Source organism: Corapipo altera, unplaced genomic scaffold (assembly GCF_003945725.1).
Source record: "Corapipo altera isolate COAL_440 unplaced genomic scaffold, ASM394572v1 112, whole genome shotgun sequence".
Lineage (NCBI taxonomy): Eukaryota > Metazoa > Chordata > Aves > Passeriformes > Pipridae > Corapipo > Corapipo altera.
The window spans coordinates 3,638,758-3,665,147 of NW_020884899.1; the positions used below are offsets into that span (position 1 = coordinate 3,638,758).

Sequence of the window (26,390 nt, forward strand, 5' to 3'; positions counted from 1 at the left end):
AGCGGAACGGCCTCGGTGGCGTCGGCGGCCCGCAGGGCTCATTGGGCGCGTGGTGCGGAGGGATACGGCGGCTGGGCGTCGGTGCGGAGAGGCGGCGAGGCGGCAGAGGAGCGGGACGCGCTGCCGACGTGAGCACGGCGGGCGGGGACTCGGTGCGGCCGCACCGGGCCGGGCCGGGCCGGCGCGGGGGGAGCTGTGAGTCGGTGGCGTTCTCGCCGGGAGAGGGAGCCGGGGGGGGGTCCTGACGGGCACGCGCGCTCCGCCAATGAGGAGGCAGGGCTGGTGCGGACCCCGCGGCCATTGGCCGGCGGGCGGAGGGGGCGGGGCGCGTGGCGTGTCCCGCCTCCTCCCCCCCCCCCGACACCCCCCGCCTCCTCCGCGCAGGGCCGGCCCGGCATCATGGCCTCGGAGCTGGAGAGCCTCAACCCCGGGCAGCGCATCATGACCTTCCGCCCCACCATGGAGCAGTTCCGCGACTTCAGCCGCTACATCGCCTACGTGGAGTCGCAGGGCGCCCACCGCGCCGGGCTGGCCAAGGTGCGACCCTCCCTCTCCCCCCGGGCGGAGGCCGCGCCGCCGGCCCCGGGCCGCGCACCGGCCGCCTCCGCCCTTTGTTTACGCCGCGGCGCCGGTGGGGCGGGCACGCCCCGGCCGGGGCTCGGCCCGAGTTCCCCGAGTTTGACGCTGTCCCCGGCCGCGGCCGCCGCTCCCGGGCCGTGTGTCCCCGCAGATCGTGCCGCCCAAGGAGTGGAAGCCGCGGCAGTGCTACGATGACATCGACGAGCTCGTCATCCCCGCGCCCATCCAGCAGGTGGTGACAGGGCAGTCCGGGCTCTTCACGCAGTACAACATCCAGAAGAAAGCCATGACGGTCCGCGAGTTCCGCAGGATCGCCAACAGCGACAAGTACGTCCGGTCCCGGGCACGTAGAGTCATGGAGTGGTTTGGGTTGGGAGGGACATTAGAGATCATCTGTTTCCCCACCTGTCACGGGCAGGGCCACCTTCCACAAGACCGGGTTCCTCAGGGCCCCAGCCAGCCAGGCCTTGAACACTTCCAGGGATGGGGCATCCACAAGTTCCCACAGGGGCCAGGTCCTCGGTACAGCCTGGGGCCGGTCAGTGGTGTGAACGTCGTGCCCTGAGCTGAGGAGCTGTGCTCGTACAACGGGGCTGTGTGGATGGGGACCTCTGTCACTTGTGCAGCAAGAGGATACGTAATGCCAGCAGAACTTCTTACTTGTGCTTTGCACTCCTGTGTGTCTGTCCCCAGTAGCTAGACCATATTTTCTGAGTAGTGGAGGGAAGTGTTCTTGGCATGAAAAAGGAGATGGAGAAAAGATCACTTTAAAAGGAGTTTTAGAAACAGCCTTTGCAATAACTACTTAGAAATAGCATTGGAGTTGCCAGCTGCAGTCAGTCCACCAAAGCTCGTTTTATCTTGCAAGAGCAGTACACATCAGATATTTTAAAATTCTGTTTAGTAGAATAATTTAATAGAAATTATTGTTTAATGTTATAAATGTAATTTTCTGGAATCTATGTGTATAGACACACGTGAAATAGGTTTTAAGAGTGTAAATTTGATCCCCTGGTCCGGTGTGTAGTTAACAGGGAAGGGGCATCAAGAGCAGGTGTTTCACTGGTAAACTGAGCATGCTTGACCAGTTTACTAGCAGGTAAGTCTGTGGACGTTTGTTACTCTCACTGAAAGTGAAAGCCAGGAAACTTTGGTTTTGTTGGGATTTTTTCCCTTTCAGGTTGTTCTTTTTATGACTTTTGTGTTTGAATTGTTGCTACTTAGTAGCTGTAGCATTGATACTTAGGAGCTGCAGCTAAAAAGCGAAATTGTTCTGGCCCCAGAGAAGTGCACAAAGCAAAAAATGAAAGTAAACTGAGAAATGGGGAAGGTAATTTTCTTCCTGGTATTTTGTTCCCAAGTCTTGCAGGAACAGAGCTGTGACAGCTCTCGTTGCTGCTTAGGCAGTTAAGGGGTCTGGTTGCTAACACACATTGGGTGTTTTTATTGTAGCTTTCCGTTGTTTCCATGGTGGAAAATGTTGGTTTGGACTCGTCAAATACCAAACTGCAAAGTCTTCAGTACCTTTGTTGTTCTTTCAGGTACTGCACACCCCGGTACACGGACTTTGAAGACCTTGAACGAAAATACTGGAAAAACCTTACGTTCAATGCCCCCATCTATGGGGCCGACGTTAACGGCACGCTTTACGACAAGGTGAGCAGACTGCTTGGGTTTTCAGGTAACAGTTATCCTGGGATATTGCATTCCATGAATACTAATGTAGCATTTGACTCTTACCTTTTGGAAAGAGTCAATGATAGTTTTCACATAGTTCCAGCTTCTGCAGTAGGCAAGAACACAATAAACCACGTGTTTATAACATACACTCCATTTAATCCAGGTAGTTAAAGAAGGCTGACAGAGGTAGTGTTCTAAGGGACCTTTGCTCATGCTTCAGTGTAACATAGTTTAGTTCAGGAAGGCAGAAACCACTGTTGCCCAAGTGTTGCTTTGTCCCAAAGGGCATATGAGAGTTGGAAGTGTTGATCAGTGGATACACGCTGCTTTAGTATTCACTGGTGCACGTACTTGTGTGGGACAGCTCTGTAGCCATTATGTGGTAGGATGATAAACGTCAAAAAAGAGTTTGCATTCTGCTTGCTTGTCTCCTAAATTACCATGATTCACTATTTTAAAAGATGTTTGGAATGAAAAGTGGTTTTGTTCAAGAGGGTTCAGACATCAGCTCAAGTTCAATCAACATCAGCTATTGTTCTCTGCTCTGTTAAGTTTGTAGCTTCGTGATTATTTCTCCTTCCTAATCACTGTGTTTGCTGGTAACCTTTTCCCCTCCATAAAGACTAGTAAGCAATCAGTATGTAAGCTACACCATGCAGAACTTTTATTAAAGGGGAACTAGTTCATGGCTTGAGCTGTGTGATTCTGTGATGTGCTGTTTCACAAGTGCCTGTTAGCTTTTGCAACTGTCATCTCAGTTGTATGGGTCTGTTCTTTGTAATCCTTGTTTGACACAAGGCTCATGTTTTACAGCATGTGGATGCGTGGAATATTGGCAGATTGAACACAATCCTGGATATTGTGGAGAATGAAAGTGGCATAACCATTGAAGGAGTGAATACTCCTTACCTATATTTTGGCATGTGGAAAACTTCCTTTGCTTGGCACACTGAGGACATGGACCTCTACAGTATTAACTACTTGCATTTTGGGGAACCCAAGTCGTGGTAAGATTTTCTAGGGAAGCTTCTAAATGTAGAAAAGCAATACCAGAAAATATTGGAGTCAAAAATCATGAAGTTGCAAGAGTTGACTGAAGTAATTACCATTTCTCCAGTCTTGCACTGCAGAGGTATCTGATAACAAGAACACTAGAAACCTGTAGGGAACTGCAAAACAGTGCATGTCCTCGATAGAATTTGTTTGGTTACCTTCTGTAACAACTGTTTGTTGTCCTGATGTAGGGAGTTCTTCAGAATTACAGTACAGTGTGGATGTTCTCTGCTACAGTAGGACCAAAGCTTGGAAAACTTGCTTATTATTTCCTGAGGCTCTAAAATGACCATACAGAGGTATGGTCACATAGGCACTGGGGGAACAGGCAATTTTTAATGAACTTTGAAATGTAACTGTTTATAAGATCTAAAAACCAGGGCAGTGGATCTCGCTGAGTGGTTCTTAGGGGAGGCTCCTGAAATCTTCTGTAGCATGGGTTGCATTTCAAGAGTGAATCATGCCATTCTGTTCACAAATTAGTTTCTCAAGCAACTTCAGCAATTGTTTCCATGGCACTTTTGTTGGAAACTAATATGTTTTTGGCTGCCTTTTAATACAACTTTGAAGTAAAAAATAATAGCTAGTGCCATATGACCAGTGAACAACCCCATGCAGTGGGAGTAGCAGGGGAACATGAAACAGAATAGTTCAGTTTGTTGAACTATTTGTTCATTGCTTCTTTTACAGTAGTACTTGAAAGAAGTGAGCTTTGCTGGTGTCTTAGTTTGATTGATTTATTAAGGAGCTCCGTGAAGAATATAACACTGTATTCCAGAGCAAAAGGAAACTAAGTGGTTGGCTTTATTTACTGTAGTCAAACCAGCTAGGAGTTTTGTGGTATAAAAACCACGTACACACCGTAAAAAGGTGTGTACAAAGAGAGGCATAGCCCTGAAGAGCACTCTGCCAGTTGTGCATGTGTTAAGGATGAGGCATCTGACTTAGTCTCATCTTGGTCTGAGCAGCTGAAAGAGATGATTCCATTTTCTCTCTTGCTCTGTGTTCCTCCTTGCAGTGAGTGTACCGGCGATTGCACAGCTGTGAACTGAGACAGTTCAGGAAGTGCTCTTCCTTTTCTCATTGCAGTTCAGTTTTGCTGCATTGATCTGTTAATTATGTACATCACACGTTTTACTTCCTTAATTGCTTGAGCAAAAGTCAGTGAAAGAGGTGGTCAGCTTTTTGGTCTTGATTTTTATTGGGATAGAAAGGTAAAAGGCCTTGACGAAGATTTTCAGCTTTATATCATCAAACTTTGATAAAGACAATGTAGAGATAGAGGATTTATTTTTGTAAGTAATTCAGGCCTTGATGCCTGATTATGATTTCCAGTCAGACTTTGAGATTTTGTCGTGTCAGTTGAACTTAACAGATTTGTTCTTACCACTGCAGGTACTCGATCCCTCCAGAGCATGGGAAGCGACTGGAGAGACTTGCAAAAGGTAATCAAGCAATTTATGTCTTGCTTTTTTTGAAAGGTGGGATGGACAGCTGCAACAAATTTCAGCTCTTTAAGAGCACAACATGCCTATAATATCCACCACAGCCCAGGCTGGCATGACTGAACTGATAATTTGCCTTTTGGAATATAGGTTACATTACTTCTGAGTATTTGTTTATAGGATACACACAAGAGAAATGTCACCTTAGAAATAATGAATTTACAGTCTGTCTAACCTTTAATAAAAAAATCCTTAACTATTGATTATTAAAACTGGAGGTTTATGGCCAAGGGAAGACCTATGTAAGGTCTTTCTTATGCTCTTTCAAACTGGCAGCTGTTAAAAGATAAATCTGGAGGAGTTGCCAATTTTCTTCAGAATGCAAGCTAGCACACTTCAAATAAGATGGTCCACACTTGTAGGTCTAAGGAGAAACCCTATTTAGACAGTAACTTTTCCTAAAATCTGCTGAGAAATAAATTTGCTTCACAGCACAATGGTAACATCTCTCCTTGCCTGCCTTTTAAACAGGTTTTTTTCCAGGAAGTGCCCAAAGCTGTGAAGCATTTCTCCGTCACAAGATGACCCTCATCTCTCCATCAATTCTGAAGAAATACGGCATTCCATTTGATAAGGTGTAGAAAAGTAATCATGGTTATACCAGCCTCGATCAAGAGGTTCCTGCAGTCCTGTCTCATTTCTAGCAGCAGCCAGTAGCAGATGCTTAGAGAGGAAAATTTGAACAGGAAGGGTATAAGGCAATTTTTTCCCACTGTACTTCCATTTATCTGGCAGTTCGGGCCTGAAAGAATTTGAAACGAAAAAATCTATCAAGGACTACTAAAAAAAAAAGCTTGGTTTTCCATATTTTTTTTTCTACCTTAGAACTGTACACTACATCTGTGTTAGATTAACTTCACTGCTTAGCTATGCATTCAGTGAAGTGAGATTGTCCTTTTTTTGTTTCAGACTTGTCCCCTGCCTATTTTGTTGCAATCCACTTCCTCAACAGAAAATAAGGCTTGTTCCCTGCTAATTTTTTAATTTCATTAATAACTTTATAGATTTCCTTATTTTCTCTGGTGATGATCTGCCAGTCCCCTTCTCCACATAGAAATATCGAAGATCTAATCTTTGAGTTCATAAAATGCTGTCACATCTTCATTGGTAACTGAAGGGTTTTGTTGTCATAAACCTTTAGACAGTGGGGTAATGTTGAAGAGCAGCAATGGAAGGGTGATTGAGAGTTGTACTCAAATATGAACAGCAAAAGAAAACAGCAGTAAATTTCAAATTCTGTGTGGATAAAAATTTACTTGATCTTAGATACTGTTCAGCCAAGCCAGCAACTGATACAGATAAGTACCTTCAGTAGCTGGTCACAGAGTATTTTATATGTATAACCATTTCTGTGCTATTTTGACCAGTTGCATTGTGTTTTAGTAAAAAAACCATATTGAGTGTGGCTTTTCCGGAAACAGATATTTAACATAAGTAGGAAAATAGTGAAGGCAAGTATCAAGTCTGTCTGTTGCAGCAGGGAGCTCCAGCCACCATCTGTGAGTAGGGTTTTTGGGTATGCTGCAGGAGGGGTATGGGAGCTGCTTTTAATCATACTCACCAAGTAGATTGTGAATAACACTGTGGTGTCTCAATTGTCTTCTAGGTGACACAGGAGGCTGGGGAGTTCATGATCACCTTTCCTTATAGCTATCATGCTGGCTTTAATCACGGCTTTAACTGTGCTGAATCCACCAACTTTGCTACTCTTCGGTGGATCGAGTACGGGAAGCAGTCCGTGCTGGTGAGTGGTCTGTTGCCATCCTATTGCAGACGATTCTGCATGTGAAAGAAAGGATGCTCTGCTGCTCATTAAGCCCCCACTGTTTGTTCTAAGGGAGTGATTTCAGGGCTTTGTCCATTTAAGGTGTGATGTTCGCTCTCTCACGTGGTAACAACATCCAACCAGCCTCCTGCTTCATGCCCTTATTTCAAGCGTGGATAGCATGAAACATGTTTTGCAACTTTGTGCGGATCAAGTGAGGCTTCAGAGAAAAGCAGGGGACTCGACTTTCCAGAGATGAGTTTGTTTGATGGTCAGGGCTCACCACTACTTTTGTCTAATATTTTAACCATTACTTATTGACTGGTTAGCCTGGAAATATGATTTTGGTAACTTAAGTGACTTACCAAAATAAATATCTTGGCTGAACCTCTAGCCTGGATATTGCTGTAGAGGTGCCTTACAAACAAGTTATATTTTCAGAAGCTACATTGAACTGAATGCTTTGAAGTACTACTAGTAACTATCCTGGATCAGGGGAACCTCTACTGCTCTGGATAGGCCTAGAGTTTGTGTTGCTCTAATTTCTTCATTATAGTCTCTGGTTTTCTGCCTATTTTTTTATAAGCTTGTTTTAAAACAGACAGCTTCTACCAGAAACTCTGTAAATAGACTGATGAGCTTTCATTCTTAGTTATTGTGATAACATTTGGTTTTCTGCTTTCTCTTTTTTGCTGGCTTTTCTGCCCAGTTTTTAGTAACTTAATATATACCCTGGGAAAATCTTGAGTCAGAGTTCTGAGGTTCAATTACATGTAAATGGGGGATTTTTTTTTCTTAAGCTCCTGAAAGCAAAGTGATACAGGAATTCAGAGTAGGATTGTTGAGGTATGTGGCCTTACTTTAATATTTTCTGTGACTTCAGTGCTCATGTCGGAAGGACATGGTGAAGATTTCCATGGATGTGTTTGTGAGGAAGTACCAGCCAGATCGTTACAAGCTTTGGAAAGCTGGGAAGGACGTGACTGTCATCGACCATGCTCTTCCAACCCCAGAGGCGGCTGAGTTCCTTAAAGGGGATCTCATGCAAAAAGTCAAGAATGGGAAACAGTGTGCTGAGGAAATGGAAACAGAAGAGACATGTAAAGAGGAGGTGGATGGGGACGAGATGAAAAGGTAGTGCTTTATATAGTCCTCTGTTTTTCTGTTGGATTCTTAGAATTTAGACCCTGCTGCAATTGGAGCTGCAATTAAGTGTTTGCCATTCTGATAGAAGAACAGACAGAGTTAGCAATAATATTTTTTCCTGGGAGCAGGGTTTACTCTTAATATTTTTTGCTGTTTGAGTCCACATTGATGATAGTCTGTGGTAGGCAGGAAACACACCAGCTTGGAAGGTAGTTCTTCATCTTGGGACAGACCTCTAAAGCCTGGATTGGCAGTGTGCACCATGCACTGAGAGGCCAGAAATAAAAAAGGGAGTGTATTGAGATCATGGGACAGTACTTGCTAGCAAATTTTGGTACAATCATGCTGCAAGCTGTGACATCAGTGTGCAGTTCCTTGTTGCTGAAGGTCAGCAGGCTAATCATCTTACATTTTGCAGTTTAAATCTTTTTCAGTCAGTGTCAGCTACTATTTCTAAAGCTATCTTTGGTGGTGGGTTTTTTGGTTATTGTTTTGTTTGGGGTTTTGTTTAGAGGGTTTTTTTGTTCAAGGTAAAGAATGCCTGGCTAGAGCATAGCTGCTCAATACATTGTTAACATGCTGAGGAATCATCTCTAAAGATTACTGACTTTTCTTCTGCAAAGGCAAAGAAAACACTTCAAAATAATTTGGAAACTATTTGGCTTGCCGGATGCTGTCTTTTAAAAGACCGTTCCAAACCAGACTGTACTTTATGCATTCACACAGAAATTCATCACACTTACATGTTTGCTAACCTGACACATGGATTTGTGTCCTGCAGCATCCCCAAGCATCGCATAGGAACAAAAAGGCACAGGGTGTGCCTGGAAGTGCCTCAGGAGGTGAGTGAGAGTGAGGCCTTCCCCAAGGAGGAGCAGTATGAAGAGGACATGGCAGAGCCTCGTGAGAGGCCTATGAGTGAACTTGTGCAGCAAGGTGAACAAAGGCTCAAACTTCCAGGTAACTGTGTGCCAAGCTTTTTTCCTGGTACAAGGGGATGTGGTATTATTCTTCAAGAAAAGAAGCTGCTAGAGCTGAATCTGGGGCACTCTTTCATATGATACCGCTCAGTAGGATTCCTTCGTGTCCAGAAAAGCAGACACTAATTTATCAGACCCATGGCAAGCACTTCAGAAATTTACTGTCATAAGTCTTAAAATGTTACCATTTTCTGGCTTTTGTTTTTTGCTCTTTTTTATTTTGCCTGCCTGCAGGCAGAAATGTATCAGACGCCTCAGTAGTCTAAGCTCCTCTGCATCCCTCTTGAGCAACGTGACCTCTTTATGTGAATTGCTTAGTAAAACATGCACACACTTCCTGGTAGTGTGGGTCTGGTATGCTGTACAGGTGTGTTACTTGTAATAAGTAGGCTGGAGGAAAATTCATGTGGCTTGTAATAGGTCATTTATCCTTGCTATTATGGGAGGAGCAGGGGGCCTCTGGCACAACATAAGAACAGGGAAAGCATGTGTGATGCTTCCCTCTCGTATTTTGTTTTCCAGCCCTTTGCAGCTTGCATTTAATAATCTTCTCTTGGTTTGTGGGTTTTTATTTTTCTCCTGTTAAGTCTCCCATGAACATTTGTAACCTCTTACCCACAGCATCATGTGGCCAGGAGTTGGGCTGTTTGGGTACATACATGCCTGTATAAAGGACCATCTCTGTTTGTTTTGAACTCACTGTCTGCTGGTTTTGTTTGACATACCCTAGTTCTGGTGCTGGAAGAGGCAATGAGCAGACACTTGTATTCTCTCCCTCACTAAGTCACCCATGACATTATAGGCATTTGAATTAATGATCTACTCTTTACATGATTTACTGTCACTTTTTTGCATGTAGTAGTTTGCTTTCCTGTTTGGCTTTGTGCAAACAGTTGCATAAATATTCTCTCTCTGCCTAGACTTCAGAAAAAGTCAGCATATCATTTCTTCCAGATCGTGGGGACTCAGCTAAATTTGAAGAATTGAAAACGGTGAAGCTTGAGGAGGAAGAAGAACAAGAAGCAGCTGTACTGGATCTCTCCATTTCACATGCTTCCAATTCCACTTCAGCATTGCCAGCATCAAAGCAGAGTGCAACATCCAGCGTTCAGTCCAGTTCGCCTGCGTATTCTTGTTCTTCAGACTCTGAATCGACTGAGCTGTTGGCAAAACGAACTCTTCCTGGGCCAGCTGGGGTGTTCACAGTCCACAGCTATGCTAAGGGGGATGCCAGTGGATCTGACAATGAACAGACTTCAGGGAAGAAAGCCAGTGCCACCACCAGCATGAGTGAGCAAGAACTGATAGAGGTATGAATGGCAAGAGAACTGAAGGGCTGTAATTCCATGGTCAGGGATTTGCTGTGACAAAACTTCCTGTCTGTGCAGGTTACAATTTCGTCCCACTGGTGTTTGCATAGCAAGTTGCTTAGTTGTTAATGTGTTTTTAATACCTATGGGCTTTGCTAAACAGACTTGCATTCCAATTTTTGTTTTACGCTCTTACCTCTTCTAGAAGGCAAGGAGATCCCTGGTGTTGAGAACTTCTCTAAACTATTTAAGTGCTGTAAGGCAAAAAAAGTAGCTTGGTGGTTTTGACTAGGTAGTGTTACAGGCTGATGGAGGTCCTTTTTTAGTAATAGACACCTGTTTATACCTAAAATTAATATCTAGTTTGATCCAGCTTTTATTGCCTGTGTCCCTTTTAAAAGAGAAGAAATGATGCAACAGAAGTTATTGTTTGGGAGAATGTAAATCTCAGTGTTTAAGAACTACCAATGAATGTTTTATTAATCAACCTAAGAGAAGAGTTAAAATCTTATCTGCTAATGTCTTTTCAGTATTTTGTTTCCCTCTTTAAATCTGTGCGTAGAGAATGGGAGGCAAATAATTATTGTGTCCTAAAAATTCAGGAATTACAAAAATGGAACAGCAAATAGGCAAATCTGTTGGTAGTTAAGCTGAAACTAAGGAAGAGTTCTCGTGGCTATTTCAACTAAAGAAATTCTGTTGCAGATACTGATGTTTCCATTGCATGCTCTATACAGGGAAAAGGTGAAATTCTGAATGGGTGTGGATTGTTTTCCCCAGTGCAGTGTATTTCAAACCAACTTTTCCATTAGGTGGTAACTGGGAATGCTAATTTCCATTTCAGTGTTTCTTAGAAGTCTTGTATCCAACTTTAGGTAGTAGGTTCATATCTACTGAGAGACTTCCTGGGCCATTAAAATCATTGGCTTTATTGCCTTGCTTGTCAGGTTAGTAGTAATTTTGTCAGTGTGTCACTTGTTTTTACATAAGGCTAAGGGAAGAGGAAATAACTGTTGTTGTAGTCTCCTTCTTCCAGTCTGTCTGGTAAGATATCAATGCAAGTAATAAGCAGAAGGGATGAAAGTGTCCTTCATTTAAAATAAGCCTGTTAGGTCGAGATGTCAATGAACTCTGTATATTTATTTATTTTTTTTTTTTTACTTATAAATTTGGAATTTTTAAGTGACACACAAACTGAGGGCTTCTCCAGAATGTATGAGACTTCTTACCACAGCTCTTCTAAGTTGAACCATTCAACATTTCCTTCTTTGTTTCTGTCTTTTACATGATTCTTTATGTAAACAGACTTGCATGAAAAGCTATGCTAGGACCTCCGAAAAGTGTCCATTCTGCTGGCTCAACAGTACAGCTTTGTCTGGTTTATCACAGCAGAAGTGCTTTGAGCATTTCAAAAGACTTAGCCAGTTAGAGCTGAAGTTAGGTCGTTAGAAATAAAATCATGGAAGCACATGCTAACTGGCTGCTGAATTCTTCTCCTTGTGCAGGCAGCAAAGGAGTACATCAGCTCAGCAAAGGACAGTAAGAAGTCCAAGGGTCGTCGCCAGCCCTTGAGCAAACTCCCACGCCATCACCCACTCTTGGTTAAAGACTGCATTAGTGATGATGGTGAGTAAAGCCTTATGCTCTTAGGGAGACTGTAGAGAGGGTCTCGGCTTCTGTGGGCAGTGTGGTGATAAACAGGAGTCAGCAAGTGACACCTTTGCATCCTAGACAAGGTGCTTGTCTCATTGCATCATTAAACTTTCTCTCGAATGGTGTCATCTTTCTTTCCTGTTCTGTTCTTTGGAAAGTTGCAACCCTGAAAGGAAAATTAAACCAGTACCAGAGACTGTTGCATAATTGCATCTGCCTTAGAGTATCCCAGTCATTGATGTAAATATTCATGATTTAAAAAAAAATTCCAGTACCAGGTTCTTTGGCTGACAGCTTTAGTCTTGATATAATTTGGAACTGGTGCTGTTCTCAGTAAGCCTATCTTGTGTCTGCACGGTTGCTTGATTAGTAGAAGCCTCTTAAAAAGGAGACTGAGTTACTGGCTTCCATCACCCTTCTGTCAGTTTGAATTCTGGCAGTCTTTCATCCATCTCCATTCATAGCTTCTTGCCTTATTTAGTTTCATTTACAAGAAGAGCATCTGTAAAAAGACACATAATCACTGAGTGAATGATCTCTTATCACAGAGGCACCAGAGCAGCTAACTCCTGAAGAAGAGGCTGAGGAGACAGAAGCTTGGGCCAAGCCACTCAGCCAGCTCTGGCAGAACCGGCCACCAAACTTTGAGGCTGAAAAAGAGTACAATCGAACCATGGCTCAGCAGTCTCCATACTGTGCTGTTTGTATGCTCTTCCAGGCATATCAGGTATGAAAACAAGACTGTTAATGCATAGAGATAACGGAATATATTCCACAGATGCTGCTGTGGTACACAATTTTACATATGTTGGTTTGCATGTTGTCAGTTAACAAAACCTATATCAGTGTTGCAGTCTTCCCAAGGAATTTTTCCAGGACAGCACAAGTGGGTGAGCCTTCTCACACCTGTGATGGACTGGCTATTGGTTCCCAGGGGCTCTCTCATCTGTTCAGCAGAAGCTTTTGTGTTCTGTGGCTTTTGCTCAAACCACAGAATGGAGCTTGATTGTTGCTGACTATAAAATCCCATTTCTGTTTTCCGGACTGACTCCTTCACTTCTAAAGTGTTTTTAAAAAAACGCTTTAGGTCCACTCATACCACATGGTCTTTGGGGAGCAGGCACAGAAGACCTTTTACTTAGAAGGATTTAGGGTTGTGTTTGTAGATGGTATAGATAGAAAACTGTCTTGTCTTGGAGTGTATCCATAATGACAGTAGCTATGGCATGTGAAAATGCACTTAACAAAGTGCATAGCGTGGGATGGGATGCAGAACTCCTTTGTCATATTGACTTGTTGCTTAGGCTGGAGTCCTACACTGAATTTTTTGATATGCCTAAGCTAAGTAATTTTAAGGTAGCTTGAATAGTTGTCTGATTGAGTGTTCGACAGCTGCGTTTCGCAACTTTGAGATAGCTTGACCCTTCCAATACACTGAGCATATTCAGTGATTCATCTGAGATCACTGTATGATTATGGTGGCACCAGAAACATGTTCACCACAGTTTTGGAAATGAAGACCTCACATTTTTGTGGAAAATATTCATATAGTTTCTGGTTTTCATGAAACCATCGACTGTAGTTCCTGTTTGATCTTGCTCTTTCTGTCTGAGAGCAGGTTCTTGTTAGGACTGGAAATTCTGCATAGGAGCTGTGTGGTACACAAGGATTTCACTAGTGCTGACAGTGTATAAAGTTAAGGATTTGAGGACAGTTGAAGTTCTGTTAGCTTCTTTTTTTTTTTTTTAGTTGCTGTTGAGCAGAAAACTTAACTGCAGGTTTTCAAATGTCTGTCTACACCAGTAGTGAAGCAGAAAGTCTTCCAAGATTTGAGCTGTGGTTAGGCTCTTTGTTCCAACTTCAGAAAGTCTATAGCAAGTCTGGAAACTCACTCCAGTTACCCGTTCAAATAAAAAATTGGCACAAAATACCAGACAAATATGCACTTTTCCTTTGGGAAGAAGAAAAGTATCTAGCTGCTTGGGGAAAAAAAAAGTCATGTTTTCTTCAACTTTGTTATAGATTTCCCCCAGTCATTTGATCTTTTGCTTGACATGCAATGTTCAGTGTAAATCAGTAAGTTTTACAGAATCTGACTAAACAAGACTTTTTGAAAACATGTCCGTTTCCTTCCAGCTGTGAGTGTTACATGGACTTATTTTCCCTAGCTTTGGGAAGCATTCTACTATTGCAGTTTCTGCTAACAATAATTTTAAAAGATTAGGCAAGCTACTTCAGTGGTGGCCTGTGGTTTGGAACATTTCTGCAAAGAAAGAGATTAATTTCTGTGTAGCTGTTCAGAAGAGTAACTTGAATGGAAACATACCTCTATAAAATTTGTATGTCTTTGGTGTTTGGTTTGACATTGGCTTAGATGAATAAATTACAAAAGATTAGCCTGAAGGTCTCCTGAGCTTTATCCTGGAAACTGCATTTTTAGTCTGCTTATTTCCCAGAACAAATTAGTTTTAAAGCCCATTAGACTTGTTCAGAACTACTCTGAAAAAAAAATAATGGAGATTGCAGTCGGTATCTATTTGTGTGTTGGTAATCCTCCTATATTAAGGTAAGATAAATGTACAGTGGGGGACAGCAGGCTTATGATCCTCTGTATTTCAGGGTGTTTTCTGTAGAGCATGAGGTGGGCTTGGTGATTCCATCTCTTCTGTCACGAGAGATGCAGTTTGATGTGTATCTTGTTGCTCATTAGAGGGATGCAATTCAGACTTTCCATGTAGTATTTGGGTAGAACATAGTTGCATTCTGAAGCCACAGCAGCTGAGGATTTTATAAACTATATTTTCACCTAACCTACCAACTCTGTAATCTTTCAGCACCTTCATCCTTTCTTTGAACTGGATTTATGTATCAAATAACGAGTGAGTAAAGATGAAGTGAGACCATTTTACTTGTAAAACTTAAATTCCCCATCCATCCCTTATAGGCAGAATGTGAAGGCAGCAGTCAAAACTCTGGAGTACCTCCAGCTGCTGTGGATGGGAAGATCCGAACTAAACCCCTGATTCCTGAAATGTGCTTTACTGCAACTGGCTGCAGCACTGACCTCAATCTTTCAACTCCCTACCTAGAGGAGGATGGAACCAGCGTACTCATCACCTGCAAGAACTGCCATGTCTGTGTCCATGCAAGTGAGTGCATCTGGATGTCACCCTAAACTCTGGTGTTCTCTGTCCTGAGTCTGTACATCATAGCAGGCCTCTACCAGCTGGTTTAACATACAGATGCATGAAGTTGAGCCCTTATCAGAGGAGGATATACTTGAGTGCTGGCCTATGGAACAGGCAGTTGGCTGCATGGGTAGCTTCAAATACACAGTGTCATCCTGGGGTCGTTGATTTTAATTCCTGCTTGACTTCTGGGCCCAAGGGGAATGGGTTTGAGTTTAGATAAGCTCTTCAGTGAGATGTGTCTGTTCTAGGTTGTTATGGTGTATCCCCTGACAAGGCCACTGAAGACTGGATGTGCTCCCGGTGTACAGAAAATGCCTTAGAAGAGGTAAAGTTTTTCACAGATGGAGTCTGGTACATATTGGCTACAAAATTAATTTCCATATTGTTGTGGGTGTTGGGGTTTATTTTAATTTAATTTTAGTTTTTAATTATCCTATGAGAAGAACCTAGAGAATGGTCAGGAGTCAGTCTATTCTATTTTGGTGCTTTTAAACCATAATGGTATCCTTTTAACCAGCACAAAGCTGCTGATTCACTTGAATCAGAGGGAAGATGTTCTGCATGAACGTGGGAATAGCTCCATTGTCTGTCTTAATTTATGGTAGCTACTATTTCTAAACCAGAAAGTAACTTGTGTTAATAATTAGGGAAGTGTGCATGCATGAAGAAAGCAGGAAGAATGGGATTCCCTCAAACAGCTGTTTAGACTCTAGATCAGCAGAACAGGTCAGCCTTTCAAATTGTATTTCCTCATGTTTGTTCCAGATCCTTTTACACTTCCTCAAAGGATAGAGGGTATTGCAGTTGTAAAAGGAACCCATAACAAATACATGTAACCTTCAGTGGTAGGTCTGCTTGCCTTCAACAGACTTGGAGTCTGTATTTGTTGCCCTGAGGGCAGCAGCTTTTGAGAGCTGAAGGGCTGATCTGTACATGGTAGTTAGCTCTGTTCTGGCAGCAAAACCATTTTCTTCCTCTGGATGTGTGTTTTGAGGTGGAAGTTATACAGCAAGTGCAGTGCTCTGGATTTGACTCTTCCAGCTAATGCTTTTTTCCTTGCTCCAGGATTGCTGTTTGTGTTCATTACGAGGAGGAGCACTACAGAGAGCCAATGATGACAAGTGAGTGTTCCAGATTTTTGTGATCTTAAGGGAGAAGGTCAATTCCTAAGTATCTGAGGGTAAACTGGTAAATTCAGTGTCTGCATTTGGTGTAGTAGAGTGACCAACACCCTTCACAATTTGTGTTACTGGGAAGGATATGGTAAAGTGTGTTCATTGTGTTCTCCTGCAGCAATTGTCATATCTGTAGGTAATGCCTCATTCTCATTCAGTTGATAGCAGCTGGTGATTGCTTTGCATTTATAGTGCAGAGCTGTAATGTGCAGAGGTGTAACCTACCACATAAAAACAAGGTTCCCGATGAGATAACATCTCTCAGTACCTTTTCTACAGACAATTTTGATTTCTCTTAATTTGTGGTGACAATGGAGACAAAGGACAACCATAGCTTTAAGTAGCATAGCATATTGAAATTCAAGGTACTTCTACAGAAAAATATGCATGCAGCTGCCTGTCCTGTGTCTTTTGGCTGTGGTGCTGTCTTCTAGCACCATAAAATAATGGGAACTCGGCCTGGCAGTCTTTTATCATGCAGGTTTGCTGCCAGCAAAAGTCACACTAAATTGCTCTCCTGTTAAGACTGTCAGTAGTAGATTGGAAGTATGAAGAAGTCTTGGTTTTGCCCCACATGTGACCTGTTACTAGCAGTAGGAAGGAAGATTATGCTGCTTCTCAGAGGCTATTTATTGTGGTTTACATGGCAAACTTCAACAGAACTGTACTTACTTAAACTCCAGAGCATCCTCTGTTGGCCCAATACATAATAATTTCTTTTTCCTCTCTTCTGTCCTGACAGGTGGGTTCATGTGATGTGTGCTGTGGCTGTACTGGAGGCAAAATTTGTGAACATTGCAGAACGGAGTCCTGTAGATGTTGGCAAAATCCCCCTGCAACGTTTCAGACTGGTAAGGGTCGTCAGTGTTTCATCGGTGGTGGCTCTAGTCTGTTCAGAATCTGAGGAACTTTGCCTATCCCTTCAAGTTATCTCCTCTCCAGGCTGAACTATATAATCTGCTCTGTTCTGTGTATGGGAAATGGCAGTTGTCCCTATTCCCATTTTTTTAACCTTGCCCTGTTCTATTATGTTATTCACATGAAGAGCCAGCAAAAGGGGCACAGTTTTCAGTATGTGGCAAATGACATTCATACAGTAGTGTAACGGTGATAATTTATTGTTTGCTGTTTTTCTGCTCCCTGGTATTTAACTTGCTTTATTGGCTGCTCTGGAGCACTCAGATGCTTCAGTATATGAGAGCCATTCATATAATGGGTAAATGTCTTCAGGAAGAAAGCAACGGTACTTAACTCTTTTAACAGCTCGGTGTTTAGGGGCAAATTGCTCTACTTTGCATATGCTAATGTATTCTTTTCCTCTGACAGCCCAGCAGGCCCCACCTGAGTGTAATTGAGTCACTGGTAGTAGTGATAGAACTTTAACTGTTACTTCTGTGGTCTTTGTCCATTATTCTAAATTGTGTTGCTTGTATTTATGTAACTTAATAGTCAAGTGCTGAAAGGCCCTATTGAGTTGGAGCATTGCAAGCTGATTTAATCTAAGTTCTCCTGTTGCTAGCATCCTTGGGTCACATGCTTTGTGCATGTTGAGCTGGTAGATATTTAATTTACATTTTTCATCTGTTGGGTTAATTTACTTTTATGAAGTATTGTCTCATAGACAATAGAACTGGTAGCTACCCAATTCTGTTTAGTCAGAAAGCAGCAGTGCTCTCACAAAGACTAAATGGCACAGCTATTACATTATTAGCCATTATAGCTAGGCCAGATAGCCCTTTGTGTGGAGTAAAAGCTAGTGCCAACCAATAACTTCTAGTTTCCTGTCCACAGAAATGCATCTTCTGCAAGAAAAGGAGAAAGAGAATTGCAGGTTGCTGTGTACAGTGCTCACATGGTCGGTGTCCCACATCCTTTCATGTCAGCTGTGCCCAAGCAGCAGGAGTCATGATGCAGCCTGATGACTGGCCATTTGTTGTCTTCATTACCTGCTTCAGGCATAAGACTCCATCTCAGGCAGAGGTGAGTTAGGTGTGTGATTCCCAGGATTTGAACTGCAGTATCTTGGAGGGACTGAAAAGTCTTTAGATTGTGTGGTTCTTTTGAAACTTCATTAAAGGCTGGCTCTCTCACAATGTTCAGTGTGATCTAATGGTGTTGGTCTTGGATTCTGATCTCAGCCTTGTTGCTGCTCTGAGTGATCTTAGTCAGGTCCTTTATTGTACTTTGGTTTGCAGCCCAGAAGGACTGAAAGCATCACATCCCTCCTGTGGCTGTTGTAATGAGGAATAATAGTGGGGTGTATGCTGTGATACTTAATATGCAGGATTTAGTGCTGGTACTCCAGCAGACTGCATGAGTGCTCAAAGAATTTCACATTTAAGTGATTGATTAGTTTATAAATTTCCCATGTAGCCTTTTTAACCAAAACCACTACAGTCTATTAGGGAATGTTTACTATAAAGGCCTTGCATTGCTCTGAAGAATGAGAGCCTAATTTACTCAGTAAATTAAAGAAAGCAGCATCTAACAGATTAGGCTTCAGACATTTGAAATTCAGAGGCAGAATTTCTCGAAAAAGGCTGCTGATGGTGTTTTAAGTAAAGTAACTCACCTGAACTAAAATGTTGTGCTGTGTTGTGTGCCAGCACTGGAGCAATGGTCCTCAACATGTTCTTTGTTGAGGCAATGTGTAAAAAGTGATTTTTCTCTTCTCAGCGAGCGAAGGCTGCACTCCAGGATCTGTCACCTGGACAGATAGTCATCAGCAAGCACAAGAATGGTCGCTTCTATCAGTGTGAAGTGGTCAGCCTTGCAAAGGAGACTTTCTACGAGGTCAACTTTGATGATGGCTCCTTCAGTGATAACCTGTACCCAGAGGACATTGTGGTATGTTACACAGTGAGGTTCTGGTATAGAGCCCATCATGAGTCAATTCTTGCTGCCGCAGAGAAGACACATCAGGGGATTTGCTAATTTTCCAGCCCTGGGTCCTCCTCTGGTGGCTGAGATGTGCTGCAGGATGGCCTTAGGGGTGTTATCTGAGACTGACTTAACTGAGGGCACATAGGGACAGGTGTAACAGGGAGTGCAGCTAATCTCTGGCTGCTTAGCAGTGGTAGGTTTGAAGGAAAACTTGCTGATACTTGCTTACCATTTCTACATCAAATACTTTGAAGTTGGTACCACTGTTGGGATTTAAATGCAGATGACATAGATGGATGTTTTTCAGCCTAGTTTGCCATCCCTAAAATGGAGTAATAGTTGGGGTGGTGTGCAGTGTGACTCCCTGGTGGTTTGCTGAATCTTCACATGAAGAAGCTGTTTATCCTTCTCCTTCTCTCTCCCATCTTCCCTCTTTATTCTAGAGTCGAGACTGTCTTCAGTTAGGTCCCCCTGCTGAAGGGGAAGTTGTGCAGGTGAGATGGACAGATGGACAAGTTTATGGAGCCAAGTTTGTCGCATCACATGCCATCCAGATGTACCAGGTACAAACTTGTTGTCTGAAAATTCCTCACTCAGAACAAGCCAATCATGTTAATAGGGCTGCTTTTAAAGCTGACAGAGCTATAGGAGAGTCATGCTTAAACACTCAGGGGAATTTACTGGCTGTTGTCATCAAAGCCAGATGCTGGTAATAGTTGCTGGAGTTAAGAGCAAAGTGGTTGCTTGCAGCTGTGCTTATATCCAGCTACTTACTTCTGAAAATTGCTCCTTTGCAATTCTTCATCAGAGTCTGTTCCTGTAGCTTAAACTACTTAAAATAAGTTCGGTTTTGCTTCTCTCTATTTAGTGACATGCACCATGCCTTGCACACTTCCAAAGGGATGAATTTGCAGGCTATATTAAAGTGACCAGCCAAAGTGTCTTGTCAGGTGCTAAAAGAATATCCCCAAACTTGCTGGACTACTTTTACTGTCATATTGGTGAGGTTTTGGTTAAAGTCTGTTGCAGTGTGCATAGCTGCATATGTATCTTTTATAATTTCAAGTGGTAGAAGTTGATTTCTTGAGAGCTCTCTGTGGGGAGGAGAAGGCAAGTTCTGGGGAGCTGTGGGAGGGTTCTGACTTCTGAGACTTATGGCAGAACAAATTCTGGTTCTCTACTAGGTGGAATTTGAAGATGGTTCACAGCTGATGGTGAAAAGGGATGATGTATATACTCTTGAAGAGGAGCTTCCTAAGAGAGTGAAATCAAGGCTGGTAGGTACAAGGGATGCAAACTTCTACTAAAGAAGTTCATTTAACTTAATTTGTCCTTGATCAGCAAGCTGAGCACATGGGAGCAGCAGATTACAATCTGGTGCTCTCCCCTCAATTGTTGCAAAGCTCAGTAGTTGATGAGGCTACAAAAGCAAAGTTCTATCTCCTTCTGCAGGGGTGTGAGTTTATAGCATGAGTCACTGATTGGGACAGCATGTTAAAACCCTTTCATACCTGCTCTCATAAATTCCATTGTCTACTCCCATTGCAAAGAATGGCCAAGTTCCTTCACTTACCCTTTGTTCTGAAAAGCTCTTAGTAGGGTGGCATCAAGACAGCTGGCTGCTTTTTGAAATTGTAAAATAAATTCAGGTGGGAAGGGACCTCTGCAGGTCTCCAGACACCTGTTCCAAACGGGGGGAACTTGTCAGAAAGGGTTGTTCAGGGCTCTCTCCAATTAAGTTTTGATCATCAACAAGGATGGAGATCCCAAAGCCCTTTTAGGTCCCTGTTTTATTGTTTTATACTTTCCACTACAAAAATTGTAGTTACTAGTTAGGTTTTAATCAAGTTAGTTATTAACTAAGTTTTTGATTATTAACAAGGACAGAGATCCCACAGCCCTTTTAGGTCCCTGTTTTGTTGATTTGTATTTCCCACTACAAAAACTGCAGTTGTAGACAGCACACTGGGGTGTCTTGCTTTACAGCACAGACATTCACACCTGATGCAGATCTGTTGGCAGGCGTGCAGGATGTTAGAGGTTTAAGAAAGAACATATCACAGCTGAATCCTGTGACCAGGTGTTTAAACATGCTTGCTTCACAAAGCAGAAATTATTCTAGACTGCTTGAAAATTGGAACAGGTGACTCTGTTTATTACTTTGAGAAAGTGACTGTGAACTTAAATCAGGTGCTCAGTTAAATTTGATACCTGTGATTCTTTAGATCTCTGATTACAGTTTGCTTAAAATAATCCCCAGACTTGTAAATCCAGTTTCTTAAATATTTTTCTTCATGTGTTTGGTCAGTTTTTGAAGAAGGCTGAACGTTCCCAAGTGTCTTGGCATAGTTCTTTCTCACCTGCAGTAGGAGGATGTGGAGGCAGGGATTTGATCTGTGCCCTAGTGACTAATTTTGTCTTTTTCTCTCAGTCAATAGCTTCAGATATGCGCTTCACAGAGATCTTTGAAGAGAAGGAGGTCAGTCAAGAGAGGAAGAGGCAAAGAGTGATCAATTCACGCTACCGTGAAGATTATATTGAACCTGCCTTGTACCGGGCCATCATGGAGTAAGCGCTGCCTGTGGCAGAGGAAGAAGATGCCCACCTCCCCCAAGGATTTAAATGTTCCAGTACAACAGGCCATATTTGGATGCTTCGAATCCAGGGGTTTTTTTGGGGTTTTGTTCTTTTATATTTTAAGGAAGCTAAAAAGCTGTTGCTCTGCAGTAGCTGTAAGGCAGCTGTTGGATAGTGAAAGAGATCCCATTTGCTGAAGCTGATGCCTGCAAACTCCTGGTCTGAAGTTGGGTCCTCACCAAATAAGCCAGCTTGGGAGTGTTGCTTTCATCTCGTTGAGCAGTCTTGCTTTTTCATTAGAGACAATTTCGACAGGTGGCAAACTCTTTTGGGAGTTGTAGCCAGGAATCACGGCAGCTGCAGAATAGTGTGGTCTATTGTTTTAACTGAATAATGTTCCTGAATTTAGGAGTCTCCCTGGTGACCACACCTGGGCTTGAGCAGGCAGTATTACTGGTGCTGGAAATGGAACCTCTTTTATACTTATATCCATCTTTTTGTCGCAAGCAGCTTCAGTCTCTTGTTTCTCAGCGCCTCCTTTCTGAGGTTGAGCTGTAGGCTGTGCAAATCCAACCAGATAGGAGGTGCTCGTGTGAACAGGTGAAATGTGAAATTGAATTCAGTAGGACAAATTATTTAACCTTCCATTTAATATTTTTGTTCTGGTAGTGCTTTTGACTTACTTAATCATAAGTTAAACTGTATTAGTATGTGCCTCAGAACCAATCAAATCTGTCTGGAGCCCTGCACAGTGCAGCCTTCTAACAAGAATAGATGTTCAGCTCCCAATAGACATTCAGCTCCCAAAGAGTTTCTTTTGAGTTTCTCTAAGGCAATATGACTAAAGGGACAGAGTCCTAACTCTCCCTTCTTGAAATCCAGGCATCACAGTGTTGGGGATGACAGGGCAGCAGCATCTGAAGCAGTGCAGTCCCTCTTCTGTGGCAGCACTGTCTGTCGTGTGCCCGCAGGCTTTTGCTTACAGCAGCTAATACTGGGTCTGAGACAGATAAAGCATGCACTGAGCTGTGTGTTACTGAAAGGCTGTGCAATGCTCTTCTGAAGCAAGTGCTGCCATGTTGCTGTCTGGCAAAGGTTACCGTAGCATTTTTGTAGAGTGTTAGTAGGACACATCTCAGTTGTGATGGAGAGAACTTGCTACCCCAGCAACAGGAAGCTGAGTTGAGCTGGGTAATAGGTGTGTACTCGGAAGATGTGCCAACTTGCTCCTAGTAACTTAAGCATTAACACAACACAGTAGGAGCAGTGTAAATACCTGTTCCTTTCCCATTCTGTAGGAAAGGGATTTTAGGCTGTGGAGCAGATTGGCCACCTTGTTTTTGCATGGAATGATGGGGTGAATTTTCCTACTGGAGAAAATCGTGATTGTGTGTTCTCCAGAAACTGTTCAAGAGGAGAATTTTCTAATGAAACAGACCTAATGGATCCCTGCTTCTATAGGGACGTGGCAATGTGTCTGCAAAGTCTGAATTTGTAACTTTTTTCCTTTTGGTACATAGGATTGCTATAAACCAAACTCTTCTGAAACCCCGGTGCATCGACTTGTGATTAGCAATAAAATGTAGTATTGACTAGTGATACAACTCTTGATCAGAAAAGAAATAAACTACCACTTTTATACAGAAAATCTTACTCAGCCCTACATTTTTATAGGGTCAGGAGGTCGATATAAGTAGCAAAGATTTGCACAATCACTGTTTTGCATAGAGGTAATCTGTCCTATTTTTGTGGTGGAATACCTCATTCATCAGTATTGGAAGGCTTAAACATTCTGAAAGGACATAGTGGCTTTCTTTTGTGATTTTTGGTTGCTTGTTTTTTTTTTTTCCTTTTTCCCATGTCCAAAACTCCTGGTCTCAGGGTATAAAATGGTATTCTGATGAATGGGATAGTTGGCTTGAGAAAACCAGGATCTGTTAAGACCAGAGTCTGGTAGCTGCAGTTACTCTGGTCCAGGCATAGGAATGAAATTGCACTTTGACATCTGAGCTTTCACATAAGCCTCTGAAGTGATGTGCTGTGAGCAAACATAGAGAAGAGCTGGCAGGGCCTTAACAAACTTGCCTCTGTTCTGTCAGAGTTAATTTGGTATTAACTTCTCATAGGCTGGACACTGCCTGTGAGTTACTGAAAAACATACTCTTTGTAACAATCTGCCGTTCTGCCTCAAGAGAAAAGGTCCCTGCCTTCAGGCTTTCTCCCCAAACTGCCATGTAACTTAAATGCATCTTTTAGGTGCCACATGCTACCTGTGCTGTAAACACCTGGCTCTACAGCTTCATCCTAAAATGATGACCCAGATACAAAACAGCTGGATTTGTTTGGAGTGCTGTTGTTCTTGGGGTTGTTCTCAGAGCTGTCCTGTGTAGGGCCAGGAGTTGGATTTTATTGATCCTCGTGGGTCCTTTCCAAATCAGGATATTCTATTCTTCATTCACCTGCAGCAGGTTTTGCCACCCACCTCCAACAGTATTGAGTGACTTTCAAGAGCTCCTGTGTGTATTATTTGTTCTGGAAGAGGAGCTTTGTTACCTGTTTTCTGCAGGCTCCAGATTTGCTCTTGTCAGTTGACTGCACTGTGTTGGAAACCGCTGCCATCCTGCACTCTTGAGACAAAAGGCCTTCCCAATTCTCCTGTCAGTTCTTGTGCCGCATCATTCAAATGTGAGCATATTGTACCTACTGCAGTCAGTAAACTGCATTTTGGCTTCTCTCCATGAACTTAAAATTGGTGACCCTGATGTTTGAGGGGTCTGTATTATTTGACTTTGCAAAAGCAGTTGGGTTTATGGCTTGAAGTAAAACAGGTAGCAATAAAAGCTCTGTACAGAGCAGCTGTCTCAAAGGTACATAGGCTTTTCATTACCTAGACTTTTATTGTGTCTGATAATTTTCTTCAGTGTTTGTTTTTTTTTTTTTCTTTTGGAAGTGTTTTTATCCCTGTTACAGCATCATTCCAGTGAGGGTGAGATGCTGCCAGATTATCAGCTAGGCAGGTGTTTCTTGAATGTGTTCAGTACAAAATCATGCTCAGTGTGCCCCACAGGAGCTCTGGTGACCCTTTGTTAGGTCCATTGCATGTGGTACTGCAGGCAGTAGACCATTACTTCACTTTTCATGAAACTTCCATCTGTGACTGGTTCAGGTTGGACTCACAGGAAGCATTTTTTTGTATAAACATATAGTGGCTTGCCCTTAATTCAGGATGAGCTTCGCAAGCCAGTGATAACTTTTCATAAGATTTAAAAAGGTGACTATATTCTTTGTAAAGCACCTGATTGCAGTAATGTTTCTGCCTGTGGCTGGACTTCTAGGAGACCACTTTTCCATCAGCAGACCCCTCAGATGACTAGGGGCAGTATGTCAGTAGTAGGATCAATTCTCCTTGCTCCTTCTCTCTCTTCCCGGTGTTTTGAGCTGGGTTGAATTGATTCTGCACTGTTTGAGGAGCATAGTCACATATCCCAAGGCTTCCATCTCTGTTCTTCCATCCTTTAACTGGGCTCCTGTTGTCTGACATGTCTGCAGTTGTGCTTGTTTTTTTAATGCAAACATGGGATGAAATCAAGACTCTGGTAGCCTGTATGTTGTTTTCAGTTTCCTCAAATAATAAATCTAATTTCAAAACAGACAATCTGTAAACTAATTTAAGAACTAAAGCATTGTAACTTGGAAATTCTCATCATGCTTCTAATTTTTCTATTAGCATTGTTCATTTCTAATACTCATCTCCTTCATGCTTATCCTTATGAGTTCTTGGGTGTCTTTCAGAGGCCTAAGTGGAGTTCTGTTGTTTAAGGACTCAGTCCAGCCTGGCTGTTCATGTCTGTTCAATAGAACAGGGATGGAACCACAGAGTCATCTCTCCTCACAGAGCTGAGACATCTGCAGCAAGAGCTGAGTTGCCTTAGGTTCCCTCTGTAGCTGAGAGTGCCAGAGGAGGCGTCATCAGGAAATCTTACCTAGGTGCAATCTCAAACAGCTCTGTTCTTTACTGTGGTGTTGACTCTTGAATTTCACAGTGCTGGTTAAGACTTGCTGAACTGGCAGTCGGGGAAAAGAGATTCTTCTACCTTAGCTCAGGGATTTTTGTTACTGATGCACCAAGTGACCTTGAGGAATTTGCTTATTCACTGTAGGTTGATTCAGCCCATATCTTTGAAGCCTAAAGTGCCAGGTGTTGCTGGAGCCAGCTTTTGTAGTTTAGGGAAAATGGTAATGTATCATTTTTGCTGACAAATTTGTAGATCCTGCACAGAACCTTTCAATGTGTGCACTTAGGTTAGTGTGAAGTGTGTAGTATTTTCAGTTGAACATGAACAACGTGGGATATTGCTAAAAGGCAAAATAAGCCTTTTTCCTCCCTTCCCATACTCATTCTTCATTTTTATGCACTGCTGTTAGAGCTGTTGAGCAGCTTTAGATTTCTCCCTCAGATGAATGAAGAATGCAACACTTCAGGTGGGGTTTGTTGCTTGGTTCCAGTGATGAGCATAGCTGAGGGTGTGTGTCTGCAGTTTCCTTTGACCTCACCAGAATGGTCTGCAGAAGAATGGTAAACATTCACCTGATTGCTATCTTTTGAGGAACCTGTGGCAGATCCACGCAGAAACATTGCCACAGCCTCCTTGCTGCAGCATGACTAATGTGACAACACCAAAATCAAAGCCATTTTGACAGCACCTAGCAAACGAGGGAAATGTGTGGGAAGGTACTGGAAAAGGAGTTAAATGGTGTAGTATGTGTGTTAATTCCTTAACAAAACTGTGTGAGGTAAGAGAGCCTGAGAAGAGTTGTCCTCATCCTGGAATTCTGCGTTTAAGAAAAGTTCTCACTGTTATGAATGGTTCTAGTGGGCTGTGAACACCTTCA

The 26,390-nt window shown here is 42.7% G+C and overlaps 1 protein-coding gene across 3 annotated transcripts; it reads left to right on the plus strand.

Annotated features, from left to right (window-relative positions):
• KDM4A (lysine demethylase 4A) lies at window positions 1–26,390 on the plus strand. 3 transcript variants are annotated; one of them, XM_027649016.1, is made up of 22 exons: window positions 2–128; window positions 385–537; window positions 731–906; window positions 2,121–2,235; window positions 3,073–3,266; window positions 4,708–4,757; window positions 5,289–5,392; window positions 6,424–6,561; window positions 7,466–7,716; window positions 8,510–8,688; window positions 9,663–10,018; window positions 11,524–11,644; window positions 12,220–12,398; window positions 14,616–14,820; window positions 15,111–15,187; window positions 15,928–15,983; window positions 16,780–16,888; window positions 17,829–18,017; window positions 18,714–18,884; window positions 19,364–19,483; window positions 20,105–20,197; window positions 21,352–26,390. In XM_027649016.1, the coding sequence occupies exons 2-22, from the start codon at window positions 400–402 to the stop codon at window positions 21,490–21,492; spliced, it is 3,162 nt and encodes a 1,053-aa protein (XP_027504817.1). In that variant the 5' UTR covers window positions 2–128; window positions 385–399; the 3' UTR covers window positions 21,493–26,390. The 3 variants fall into 3 exon arrangements, with proteins under 3 accessions (XP_027504820.1, XP_027504817.1, XP_027504818.1); XM_027649017.1 differs by lacking the exon at window positions 2–128 and adding an exon at window positions 177–195; XM_027649019.1 differs by lacking the exons at window positions 17,829–18,017; window positions 18,714–18,884; window positions 19,364–19,483; window positions 20,105–20,197 and having other exon boundaries at window positions 1–128; window positions 16,780–16,903; window positions 21,418–26,390.